Below are 13,628 nucleotides of genomic sequence, written 5' to 3'. Positions count from 1 at the left end.
ATTAGTGAGTGTTGAGTTTGTCAAAATGCTTTTTCATCATCTATGGAGATGCTCATATAATTTTTCTGTTTAGCTCTATTAATATGGTGCATTATATTAATAGATTTGCTAAGAAAGACTCAATCTTTAATTCCTGGAATAAATCCCACTAGGTCACCGTGTGTTATTTTCTTAATATAATATCGAATTCTTTTCACTAATATTTTATTTAAGATTTTTATACCATATTTATAAATGATGTCAGTCTGTAAGTTTCTTCTTGTTTAAGCTAGTATTAGCTTCTTACTGCTGCTGTAACAAATTACCACAGTGCCTTGAAACAACACAAATGTATTCTCTTATATTATGAGGTTAGAAGTCAGAAATGGGTCTTGCTAGGCTAAAATCAAGGTGACAGCAGGTCTGTGTTCCTTCTGGGGGCTCAGGGGAAGAATCTATTTCCTTGACTCTTCCAGTGCGGCCCCTGTTCATGGCCCCTTGCTCCATCTTTGAAACCAGCATTGTAACTAATCTTCAGACCTCTCTCTCTCTCTCTCTCTCTCTCTCCCTCCCCCTCTCTCCTCCCGCCCCCTCCTCCTACTCTTTCCAGGATCCCCTCTCTCCTCCTCTGACCCTTCCTCCTCTCTTTCCCTTTATAAGTACCATTGTGATTACTTTGACCCCACCTGGATACTCCAGGGGACTCCCCCCATCTCCAGATCCATAACTTAACCACATCTGCAAAGTCCCTTTTGCCATGTAAAGTAACATACCCACAGTTTCTGGGGATTCAGATATGGATAACTTTGGGGGTAGCAGGGTTCATTATTCTGCCTACCACAGCCATCAATGTTATACTTGCTTCATAAAAAGAGGTTGGAAGTTTTTCTTGGTTTTCTCTGTTGTGGAACAGTTTATGTAGCATCAGGATTCTCTTTTCTTCGAAGGTTTGATAAAATTCTCCTGTGAAACCGTATAGACCTGGTGCTTCTTTGTACAGTAGTTCTTTAATAACTTTTCTTTTTCTTCTATAGAAATTGTTCTATTTAAGCTTTCTATCTCTATTGGGTCAATTCTGATGAACTATTTTCCTGAGCAATTATCTGTTTCATCCAGGCTTTCAAATTTATTTTCATTGAGATCTGCGAACAGGGTAGTTTCTTGTGTTTTTAATTTTGTATATTTCAATGAGATGTTTTACATTTACCAATTTATTATAAAGGATATTATAAATGATACAAATGAACAGCCAGAGAAGGAGGTGCGTAGGGTGAAGTCTGGAAGGGTCCTGAGTGCACAAGCTTCTGTCCCCACGGAATTTGGGGTTGGCCACCCTCACAGCACGTGGATGCATTCACTGACGAAGGAGCTCTCTAAACCCTGTGGGTTAGGGTTATAGAGGCTCCAGTACACAGGCACAATTGATTAAATCTTTGGCCACTGGTGATCAACTCAATCTCTAGCCCCTGCCCTCTTTCCAGAGGGAAGGAGTGGGGCTCAAAGTTCCAACCCTCCAATCATGCCTGGGTCTTTCTGGTGACCAGCTCCCCCCCTAAAGCTATCTAGGGGCCCCTAGTCATCTCAGTAGCATACAAAAAGACACTATTGTCACTCAGGAGACTACAGATGTTTTGGGATCTCTGCATCAGAAATCAAGGTAGAGATCCAATATGTATTTCTTGTCATGTCACTCACAGTCAACCCACTGGTCTCTGGCCATGAACTCCTTACAGTAAAATGATCATAAAAGTCAAAGATACTAGCAGATTACTAGGATCCCTTTCTGCCATTAAAATTTATCATGTCATATGAAAATGTCTCCCAGGGTGAGGCCACTCAGGTTTGCAGGCTTCCATTGGGTCTTGCTAGGTTTCACAAGGGAATGGTCTCAGCAGTCTATGGCTTCACTCTTTCAGGCATCTGGTAAAACTGGGCTAAGAGACAATATCATCTCTTGCTCTGAGCCTGTTTGGAGATGTTAATGTAAGACTGGATTTCCCTCATTACATAACCCATTTATTCATTCCTTTACCCTCCACTGCTGTTCCTCCTTCTCTCCATTTATGCCCCAGCTGTTCCACTTTTGGAAAGGATATTAGGTCCAGCCACTGTGCTGCTCTGGACGTCAGGCAGCAACACTAGTCTAGCACAACTCCCATTCTGATAGGGCAGGGTGGAGTAGATGCAGAACTAGGGAGCTACTCTTAGCACCCAGCAATACAGCCACATGCACTGTTAACCCCAATTTTGCCAGAAGGAAAGAAGGCACAACTTGCCCCATCAGGCCCTTAGGAACTGACATAGTTTTAAAATATAGTTCCAGTTTCTTGCTTAGCAATCATCCCTGCTTCTGACACCTGCAGTTGCAACCCTGGTCCTGGGACCACTGCATCAGGCAAGAAAAGAGAAGGTTGAGGCGATGTGGAGAAGAACTGCGTAACTGCACCAGTGTCCTCCCCTACCACCCCTTCTTCGTATCCCCCTGAAAAGCAGAGAAATCTATCCAGTAGGACCCTCCCTCAGCCCCCCTCTTGTTGAGTGTGAAGGTGTGTGAGCCAGCCCTTCACGCCTTTATCTCCCCCCATTTTACATAGCAAATGTCTTAACTGCACATTCCAAGTTTCTATTGGACCATTACTCTGAGGAGGTCGTGCAATATGGTATGTCCATTCGATGTGATCTCTGCCCACTGTTGGACACTACGGGCTGTAAAGTATGCCCTTTGGTCTGAAGAAATATAACTTGGTGGTCCAAACTGGTACAGTATCTTCTGTTCCAATCCTTGAATGGTATTTTGACCATTTGCAGCTACCACTCTGGGTATGCAAAGCCCAGTCTGGAGTAAGTGTCTATTCCTGTCAGACTCATGTCAGCCCCTTGAGATATGGCATTGGTCCAATGTCACCCACTTGCCAGCTATGTGCAGGGCCCTCCCCCAAGGAAAACTTCCCCATAGCTGTGTGCAGTCTCTGCCTCTCTTGCTGGCAGACAGAGCAGTTCTTGTTGGCATTGTGTGCCTGACAGGGGGCAAGGGGGACAGGTGTAGATGCAGCCCAGCCCTGCATTGCTGCCATGACGCAGTGCACCCACAGGTCCACTTGCAGTTCCAATAGTATTCCAATAAATATTCTTATTTATTTCTAGTGCATTTGACCTGTCTTTGACTGAATATCTCCTGTTATTATGTTTCTATGTATTTCTCATTTCGTCTTCTCTAGTTTCTCATTTATAAAGATAACTGCTCTCTTTTTCCTCTTGGAACCTAGTAAGATTTGTACTTTTGTCCAGTTGATTGCCTTTGCACTTATACTTATTAATGCCCTTTATTCTTGTGTTTTTATTTAACCTTTTATTATCTCTTTGGTCAGTTTTTAATGGCACTTTTTGACTCCCAGCTACAACCTGGACCATACTCCATAAACTTATCCTCTTCATCCATCCTACTTCTCTTCCCATTTTTAGTCACATTATTTTTACTTTGTCATATTAACTACATACATTATTTTTCATCCTTCCTCTACCTTTGTTTTACTTCTAGATCTGGTAAATATATTAAATGCTCATATGAATTCTTTTGCTGAAGCTTCCCCAGTGATTTCTTGGTTGAAGGAAGCTCATCCTCTAGAAGATGGCTCAGGAGGAACTGATGTATACAGTATCCCCTGCATTCTATAGAGGAACGTGTTCCAAACTGTTCCTCTATAGCCTGGATACTTGAAGGAGAGCTTGGCTGGATATAAGACCCTTGATTCATACTTTAATTTCTGATTTAGTATGGTTTTCACATCCTCAAATGCTTGATTGAAAACATTTAATTTACTTAGCAGTGGTATGTCGTGGCTTTCTTCCCATTATGGCTTTTTTTGGCAGGGGCATTTTCATAAAGTGAAAGATTTTTTATTCTTGTTTTCTATTTTCTTTTATAGTATGTTGTATAGATTTAGGCTGCCTCTATTTGAAGGATTTGGAGTATTTACAAGATTCCTAGTTTAAGAGGATCCTTTCCTGTCAGGGTAACCATGTATACTTTCTCTTTCACTTTTTATTTTATTATTATTCGGGGGTGGGAGTAGGAGAGGCTGCGTTTCCTCCAATGCTTTTGCTTCCCCCCCTCCCAGGACCTGACATTTTCTCCCTTTCACTTTCTTCTTCCTTTACCACTCAATTTCCAAAGGGTGCTTCTCTCTTCCTTTGTATCCTTTTTCCCTGGAATCATGCGCACTTCTACACCCCTTCCTCATTGTCACTGCTGTGACTAGCCAGGACTCTTTATGGCATTTTATATGTAAGGTTGATGTTCTTGCCAGTGATGGCTTCAAATTAATCTTTGATCCCCCCTCACTTACCTCTTCTGTCTTCCATATTGTTTTCCCAGGGCTTGAGGTCACAGTGGGACATATGAGGGTACTTCAAAAAGTTCATGGAAAGATTTGTGTTATTTTTTTAATTCTACTTTTCCACGATACAACTCTGCTGGGATTTAGTATTAATTTCTTTTACTTTCAGGTAATCTGAAGATTTTAGAATTCTATCTTCTAGCTATACTGGGGGTGTGAGTTTCATGTGGTTTTACTAATTCTTCTTGCTGATCTGTATTGCTTCGTGGGTAGTTCATTACACTAATCTAGGCCACCTCTTTCTGAATGGTCCTTGGGCACAAATAGAGAACAAGTATTGTTTTCTGCAGGCCCATAGTCATCTGGGAGATGAAGAAAGATCTGCAAGAGAGAAGGCTGGTGCATTCTTTGCATATGTGAAAGCTACTCAAAGATTGATTTATCGAGGGCATAGATTTATCTAGGATGCAGACCAAAATAAACCCACAATCAAATAACAGATCCAAACATTTGATTTGAAGAGTTTAACTGCACTTAAGTTTGTTTGCATATTGAGTGCCAGGAAATATAAAATAAAAATATTGTACTAAGCATTGCCTGTTACATTAAAATACTTTCAAATCCATCATTCACCCAGCAACCCAATAAGTACAGTAGTAATGATTTGATCACACAGCTATTATCACATTTGATACATGAAGGACCAAGACTCAGAGAGACTCCCTTACCTGCTCTCCTGGCTACAGAGTTGACTTCAGTAGAGCCAGGAATTAAGCATAAGTCCCCTGACTGATACGACAATGCCATTTCCAGCACCAACCATGCTTAGTCATAGAAGTTTTCACACATTTAATCTTTTTTCAGATTTTTTGTTGTCGTTCAATGACCTTTGTAACCTATGGCCACTCCTTGAAAACAAGTTACTAGGGGGAAATACTTTTTAGTGTCATGTTTTGAGTTCATTTGCTCTATAAAAAACAATGTAAATTGGTTGTCCAGATGAATAGGAAACATTTTCTCCACTAATGAGCCACCTTCATCTCTCTTTTCACAGAGGACAGTTATGGGATGGATGGGAAGGTTAATTGGCCCAGTCTCACTGCAGACATCAACTGGCAAGGCCTGCAGGATTTATACAGTGTGAATGAAAGCATCTACGAGTATAGACAAAACTACAGACTTAGTCTGGTTGACTGGACTAATTACTTGAAGGATGTAGATAGAGTATTTGCACTGCTGAACAGTCACTATGAGCAAAATAAAACAAATAAGACTAAAACTGCTCAACGTGATGGGTTCTCGGTTATCTCTGCAGTGCCCTCTGTGCCAATAGAGATGGCCTCTGCTGAGTCAGATGAAGACCCAACTCATATGGTTGGGGAAGCACCTCAGTTGACCTTGCCAGCTGACCTTCAAACCCTGCATTTGAACCAACCAACATTAAGCCCAGAGAATAAACTTGAATGGAATAATGACATTCCAGAGCTTAATCATTTGAATTCTGAACACTGGAGGAATGGTAAAACTGAAAAGTGGATGGCACATGAAGAGATAAATCACATTGAAAGCGATTTCAGTGGCAATGGCATGACAGAGCTGGTGTTCCAGCCCCACCCCAGGCTGCAGCCTGCTAGCAGGCGTCAGAAAGAACTCCCCCAGGACGGAGGTCCAGGAGAGGATGTGTTTGAAGATCAGCTGTACCTTCCTGTGCATCCTGACGGAGCCCCTGTCCATCAGACGTTCAATGTGCCCACCATGGAGCCGCCTATTAATTCCAGCATAGTGACGAGGATGTTGCCGAAGGAGAATCACAAAATGGAGGACTTATGGCATCTAGAAGGCAGTGCCTCCTCTCCGCTCTCCTCTGATTAGATGAGATTGTTACCTTACCCTAAACACAGTATTTCTTTTTAACTTTTATTTGTAAACTAATAAGGGCAATCATAGCTACCAACATTCTGAGCTACCCTGGGTGCGTTTGTGCAGTAGAAGTCAGCGTGCCTGTGACCAAGCGATGTGCACACAGGGACTCGTTGTTGCGGTGCACTCTTTACCAAGAGTAGAAAGAAAGGCTGGGAACTTCTGGGTGTTGTGGTTTTTGTTTTTTGTTTGTTTGTTTGGTACTAAAACAGTATTATCTTTTGAACATTGTAAGGACATGCATATATAAATGTTATCCAGTCAAGATGGCTAGAATTGTGCCTTTCTAAGTTTCTAAAACCTGACACCCTCGGTGAATCTGTCAACACACTTCTGTTGCCTGCGTGCATATGACATTTTGATTCATTTTTAATCACTGGAATTTTTCAATGCTGTCATTTTTAGTTCAATGATTTTGCACTTTGAGGTTGAAATGCCATATCGACTTGGTTAGTCTTATTTTTTATTGGTACAGGCTTATCACAGTCTCACTGTTTGCTCTCAGTGTGACAGAGTCAAATAGACCCTCAAGGACGACACACAGTATGGATCACATATTGTTGATCATACGCTTTTGCCAGAAAATACTGCATGTGTTTTACCTCGACTTGCTAAAATTGATTAGCAGAAAGGCATGGCTGATAATGTTGGTGGTAAAAATAAATAAACAAAACAAAGATTGCCTGCTCTCTCTGTGCCTACCTTCAAGATGTTCATCATATGCTTAAGACTGCTAAATTTTGGTTATTCTCTTGACAGGAGGAAAAGGACTGAAGACCTTTTATTTTCATCTTTGTTTTGTTTTCTTGGCCCAGTTATTAATAAGCTTAAGTGCTGAGAAAATATATTTAGTTTTGGATTTATATGAGGAACTTCTTTCAGTGAAATATCATGAATGTTCCATAATTTAAACACACCATAAGGGAGGTTAATTCTATAATGTGTTATCTGGTTATTTTTAAGGCCTTTACTAAGTGCTGATTATATTTAAAGATGGTCCAAAATTGCATTTGAAAATCTGTATTCTTGAGAATATTCTTATTTTGTATTAAATACCAGCAAAAGGATTACCTCACTGAGAGTCATCAGTACATTATTCACCTTCCCAAGACGACTTTCTTGTTTATCTTAACAATAATATCTTGTTTTTCTTCTTTAAAATTGTTGAACGCTTAGGTAAATTATGTTTTAAGTGTTTGAGGTAAACTCTTTTACATAAAATTTAACATGTTATAGCTGAATCTTTGGTAACTTTAAGTCTATCATAGACTCTGTACATATGTTAAAATTAACTAGTTGTTTATCATATGTGTGTGTCATTGGCTGAAACAGAATAAACATATTTATGGTCATGAATGATGCTTTGTAAAAAGATTTCAAGTTATTAGGAAGTATACTGTGTTTTTTAAATCTTGTATAATATTCTGTGATACTTTTATAGAACAATTCTGGCTTCAGGAAAGTCTAGAAGCAATATTTCTTGAAATAAAAGGTGTTTAAACTTTACCTGTTTCAGAGAAATGAACTTAACCAAATTTTTATGGTACACCCATTCCTTGCAAGTAAAATCAAGTCCCACTCTCAAATCACATGATTGAATATTAGTCATACTTATAAAATTGACCCAAAGTCAGTGCATTATAGAACATTCTCAGATGAATGATTTCAACATGGATTGGCCTCGTTGCTGTCAGGGAGGATGGGGTGGAAGCCACGGTGGCTTCCCCAGCAGCGACCTGGGTAGTCACAAAGGGCCCACCCTTGGTTAAAGCTCTGCCGTTGCCACCTTGAATTCCTTAATAACTTTTGAACAGGGGACCCTATGTTTTCATTTATCCCCTGAACCCCCCAAATTATATAGCTGGTCCCGGACAGCCAAATGGAATTTTTCAAAAACAAGGGGACAGACCCACCAAAGGCAGTTTGGGTTCTTTGGGAATTATAAACTGGCAGAGACGTCACTACCCTCCAAGACTTCAAATTTTCTGCTTGGCAAACTCCATATGTTCCTTCTGTTCCAAATCTCCTGAGGAGATTTAGCCTTCAGGTAGAGGGGCTAACAATCTATGAAATGTCCAGAGATCAGAAGGTTAAAAGTTCAGTACTTGGATAATTGAGGAAACCAAAATTTCATCAAAAAGACAGAATCCAAAATAATAGTGTCCATAGATGGGTCTGTGTGCCTTGCTCCTTGCTCTTCCCTGTAAAACGTGATGAGGCCAGATGCTGCTGTCCCACCCAGAGAAAGTTCCATTTTAATTCAATCCAATGACTGTAGGTACCTACTATGCATAAAGGACGTGAGGGAGACTGTATGGTTCCCAGGGCTATATTTCAAATTGTGAAGGACACGTAGACATTGGCCGGCCTCATCTGATCTGTCAGGAAGCTGACACCCAGAAGGGCTGAGCTGACTTCCCGACTGCCCATTCCCTACTCCTGACAGATTTAGAAGACAAAGAGATTTAGCCCCTCTCCATTTTCTCCATTTAAACACACGTGCACACATGTGCCCACACTCATGTGCAGACACACAAGCATGTATGCACACACACGTACACACACACCAGGCCAGGGAAGGGAGGTCACAGTGGGGCTCCATTTGGTAAGAAGTAGTAAAAAGAACAATGAACAAGAAAGTCACATAAACCTCTCTAAGACAGCTTCCTCGACTGTAAAAGAAGAGGTTCAGATCAAAGATGGCAAATACACACCATATGTGTTTTCTTTTCCCAAATTGTGCTCAGGGAAGGTGTCAGGGCACTTTTCCATTAAGCTAGAATCCTTAAAGTCCTTAACACAACCAGTTATTTCTCCAGACAGCTATTCTCAACACTGTTGAATTGGTGTTGGCAGGCAAGACAAAATCTATCTACCATACCCTAACTAGATCATTTCTAAGGCCCCTCCTGACCTTTTAAAAATAACAATAATAATAATAATTCCATGATCACCAACATCTGCAGGGATTTTTGGTTAAGAGAAAAAGAATAAATATTTAATACTCCAATCCCATGCCAAATGTACCTAATGTTGGCTTCCTAAAAAAGATTTTTAAATGCTTATTTTTCAGGACTTAAGATCCTCAATTCCCCCAAATTAGTCCTATTCTGCCTGATATTTCCAAAATTCTATTTTTCTAGAAAACAAAGATCTTGAGTTGATAATGAAAACACTATGGCAATGAATACCTCCACCACCACACTCTGCGTCTTTTATGCCCTTGTGACTTCTTAGAAAAGCTGCTGGAAAAGCTGGAATAATCCCCTAAGCCCTTTCGCACCTCTTGCCCCTCCCAGTTGCCACACCTCTCACACTCACTGCCAGGGGAGTCGTTCCTGTTCATGGTCCATCCCCATCCACCCACCGGCTCCCTCAGCTTCCCTGGATCAGCACCACCTTCCTAGGCCTGAATTTTTCTCTACCTTTCCACCCACCCTCCTATGTATGATACCTACCCCCGTGTCCCATCTCAACCTGTAGAAATCTCACCCTCCTTCAATTCCCATGTTGTTTCCAATTTTACCTTTTCCTTCCATGTAAACTTTCCTGAACTCCACCCCCCTGGACATACTCTCTCCCCCATTTTATACTCTCCGCCAAGTAAGAAAACACTGATGTACCAAAACTGGGGACAGTGGAGCCAGAAAAACTGGACACCCTCATATCCATATTCCTTGTGCATTTCTGACCGAGAAACTTAACCTAATGTGACCATCGTTCGTAGTGGTCTAGTTAACCCCTCTTTCTCTAGGTCGTGTTGTTGACGTTGAGGACTTTGCCAGCACAGTAGCTTGGCCTTGTAGCCAGCCCACTTCTCTGTGAAGAAAGTAGAGAGAATGACTTTCAAAACTCATATTTTGACCCCTCATGTTAGGGAAAGAGAGATGGAGGCAAAGGGAACCACGCATGCCGGGATCTTTTGAGCCGAACTTTGCCTCACTCTTCAGCTGGCAAATGGAAGCACTGAGCAACGGTATTGCCTTCTGTCTGAATATTCTAGTCCCTCCCCGCCCACCACCAGTGGGCCTCCCAGGACTTGGGCGCAGAATCTGCAGCCTCCCCGCATCCCTCCACGTTCCGCACCTCCCAGCAGGGCAGGTGACTCAGAGCTAGAGTGAAGCCAATCTGACCTCCAGTAGATTTCAGCAAGGGAAAGGTCACAGACCTTGCCACCCTGTTTCCTGTCACTAAGAGTCCCACCCCCTCAAACTGGAACCAGAGGTCCTAGATTAGCCAAGCGTGTTTTCTCCACAATGACCACCAGGTGTCACTCTAGTGCAACTGAAGACGTCTTTGCTTAGGGCTCAGACCTGCCCCACAAAGCAGCCAATTCCATGGATTTCTGAAGTGGCATTGCCCCTCTCCGCCCTACCATTCCGACAAGAACACATCTAGAACAACTTGATCCATGGCGGGCTTGCTCTTTCTTCAGTGCTGAGCATCTTAGCCACTCCTGCAGGCCAAAGAACAGCTTCGGCTCTCTACTGATTTATGTCGGTATTATGAGTTGGAACTGTATCAAACTTTGATGTTTAAATTCAAGTGAGCTCTGAATATTGATCTCTTCGCTTTCCAGTGTCTTTGTGCAATTAAAAATGTTTTTCGGCTCCCATACGCTGAAGCCACAGAGGCCATCTCTGCCCAGTAGGCAATATTAAAAAGAAGAAAGGAAGTGGATGATTTTAAACAGTTCTTAGAACACTGAAGTTGTACCAAGTCTGGGGCTACGGCAAGGAAGGCAGTGGCCTCGCTCATAACCGCCCTCCTTGTTGCTTAAAGAGAAATATTTCCTAATATGCCTATTTCTAAAAGCCCAATAATAAAAATGGCTCTGGTTTTACCTAAAAGTGCGGGAAATGTAAGAAATTCAGGAGAAATCCTTTTGCCTAAATTATGCATACATAATTGTGGAGAAGATGGTAGATTAGGTCAGGGGTCTATTTGTGCTTTGCCAAAGGTCTCCCTCCATGAATACACAAAGCCATGGGGGAAATAAAGGTTTTCCCAAAAGTCAGCACAGACACCTACGCTCCCCTTCCCCCACCCCCCACCCCAATAACTCAGGTATCTTGAGCCACTCCAACCCCTCACTTTCGGTGTGCGGGGTGAGCAAGTGAGAAATGGCATCAATGGCCCAGCTTCCCACTTATAGCCGCTCCAGGCAGGATTCCAAATATAACCACTTTGCACTTCAGTCCGTGAGTCACGCTGTGATTTCCATGACTCTTTTACCTCCTTCCGGTTCTCACCCCAAAGTCTTAGACTCCAGTGTGTCTAGAAAGCTCTGTCAGTCAGGAGAGACCTCCAAATCCAGTGCCCTTGCTCTCTAGGTGAAGTCTGAGCACACGCTCTTGCTCGTCTCAGAGCACTGGCTGCGGGCCACTGTAGCAAGAGATGATTCATTTGTCATTCAGTAGAGATGGGAGGAAGGAAGCTTTTACCTGCTTTGTTGACCAAGTTTTGATATTCACTCCTTTGAAAATCATTTCTTTTTATGCTTGAGACTTTCCCTTCATTTACCAATTTTTAGAATGAGTTGGACTCCTTTGGATATCTTTCTTAACCTCTCACAGACAACTGTGTGGCAAAGAACAATACCCACTGAATGCTCACCATTGGCTCCCCTACATTTTTTCAGGACACCAGGCAGTTAGGCAGGGCAATGACACTAGTTCTGGCCAACAAAATGGGAGCAGAAGTGACATGTGTCACCTCCAAGCTGAGAAAAAAAAAAGCCCTTCTGCCATGCTCTGGGCCCTTCCTTCCTTGACCCAGCATCTAGGCCAACACTGAAAGTTTCAGTGCAGCTTCAAGATGCTGGCACTTCTGTCAGCCTGGATCCCTGAGGGACCGGGTGAAACAAACCCATAATAGACATGTAATGTGAATGAGAAATAAACCTGTGTGCTATGAAGCCACTCAGATTTGGGGATTAGCATGTTATTTAAATGTAACAAATCATATTCTAGGTAGTCTGAAAGTCTGTTTTGAATTTAAATAGATAAATGTGAACTACTTAAAATTATTCTCTTTGGTGACTCAACAAAAAATATGCTACTGCAGGCTTTTAAAATTATAGTCCTAATAGTTTACACATAGAACATTCTGAGAGTTATCAGTTAGGTATGGAGTTAATCTTGTGGGCGGGATGGGGGATCACACTGGTATCATTGCTTCAACTCTTCAAACAACAAAAATCTAGAGACAAATCTCGATCTAACACACTTTATTTGTTTTCTTTTTACTTTTTTTTCTTAATTTTTCATGATCAAGTATTCAAGATGTTGTAAACCGAGGTTTATTAGTACATCAACAATCAATTTCATTAATCACCAGGAAATTATACATCTTTTAAATTACCCTAAGAGGTCTCCAAATAAATATTCATTTTAAAAATCAAACTTCTTTACGCAACACTCGAACAGTCTTTCATCACAAGCACACCTCTACACACAAACACACACACACACTGGACACACACTCCACTAAGATCCTAATGCCAGTTTATTTAACACAGTTTTACATTTTCTGAAACTAAGGAGTCAGAGGCTGACCTTCCTGCTTCATGCTTCTAAATTAACATTTGGGGTTTTTGGTAGAGAGGTATGTATTTTAAGAAAAATGCCCACAATTTGGTACTAGTCTTACCAATTACAATTACCAATTACCAATAATTGGTACCAGTCTTACCAATTAATTCTTATTTTTTATTTCTAGATACAAACTTTAAATTTCTTTTGTCCACCCTTTTGGTTTAATATGTCCCAACAATTATTTTCATTTTCAATAATATGTTCTTCAGTTTTAACATGTGATGGTAGAATACCAGAAAAAGATAACACTTTCAAAACCCCAATGTTAAAAACACCTTGAGTGTAAGCTTTATGGAAAAGGAATAAGAAAAGGTTATCTGAAATATTTTTTTACCTCTCTCTGAAATTACTTTTAGCATCTAATTATTCTTGCTAAAATAAATATCAAAAGCACTGAGTTTCCCATAGAAAAGTATTCCCCCTTACACGCTTCATTTTTGCAGCATAGAATTTATGGATTAACTGTTGAAATGAGAGTAATGGATGCTTGTTTTCTGAGAAATTCTCCAGATTTCCAGACTCAAAGCACATGCAGCTTCTTAGTGGTGAACATGCATCATTAAATACTTTTAGCACCAAGGCATTTCTTTAATGTTGCAAAAGCAAATACCCAGGAAGGATTTCTGTCATATCTGACCCTTCCTAGGACTGACTAAAAATGAAGTACTAAAATAAAACCTCTTCAAACATACACAAGTCTGATTTCAATGCAATAATGAGAAGTCTGAAAAAGATAGAGCCAGCAGCATCTCGGAAGATGAAGAAGAGGACAGAAAAGATAAAGTGCACAAGGCAT

The 13,628-nt window shown here is 41.1% G+C and overlaps 2 protein-coding genes across 2 annotated transcripts in view; one reads left to right on the top strand and one right to left on the bottom strand.

Annotated features, from left to right (window-relative positions):
- The window catches only part of SULF1 (sulfatase 1), an 87,871-nt gene extending 80,129 nt beyond the window's left edge, over positions 1-7,742 (top strand). The window contains exon 20 of the mRNA XM_008583510.1: positions 5,371-7,742. Within this exon, the coding sequence (XP_008581732.1) occupies positions 5,371-5,401 (31 nt within the window). The 3' untranslated portion in view covers positions 5,402-7,742. The remainder of the gene's footprint in view (positions 1-5,370) is intronic.
- SLCO5A1 (solute carrier organic anion transporter family, member 5A1) overlaps positions 1-13,628 on the bottom strand; it is a gene marked incomplete at its 5' end in the record, with an annotated part of 107,183 nt that overhangs the window by 724 nt on the left and 92,831 nt on the right. The window lies entirely within an intron of this gene.

Source organism: Galeopterus variegatus, unplaced genomic scaffold, assembly GCF_000696425.1.
Source record: "Galeopterus variegatus unplaced genomic scaffold, G_variegatus-3.0.2 Scaffold2949, whole genome shotgun sequence".
Lineage (NCBI taxonomy): Eukaryota > Metazoa > Chordata > Mammalia > Dermoptera > Cynocephalidae > Galeopterus > Galeopterus variegatus.
Note: the sequence above shows the minus strand (reverse complement) of the source record. Positions and strands in the feature narration are given on the sequence as shown.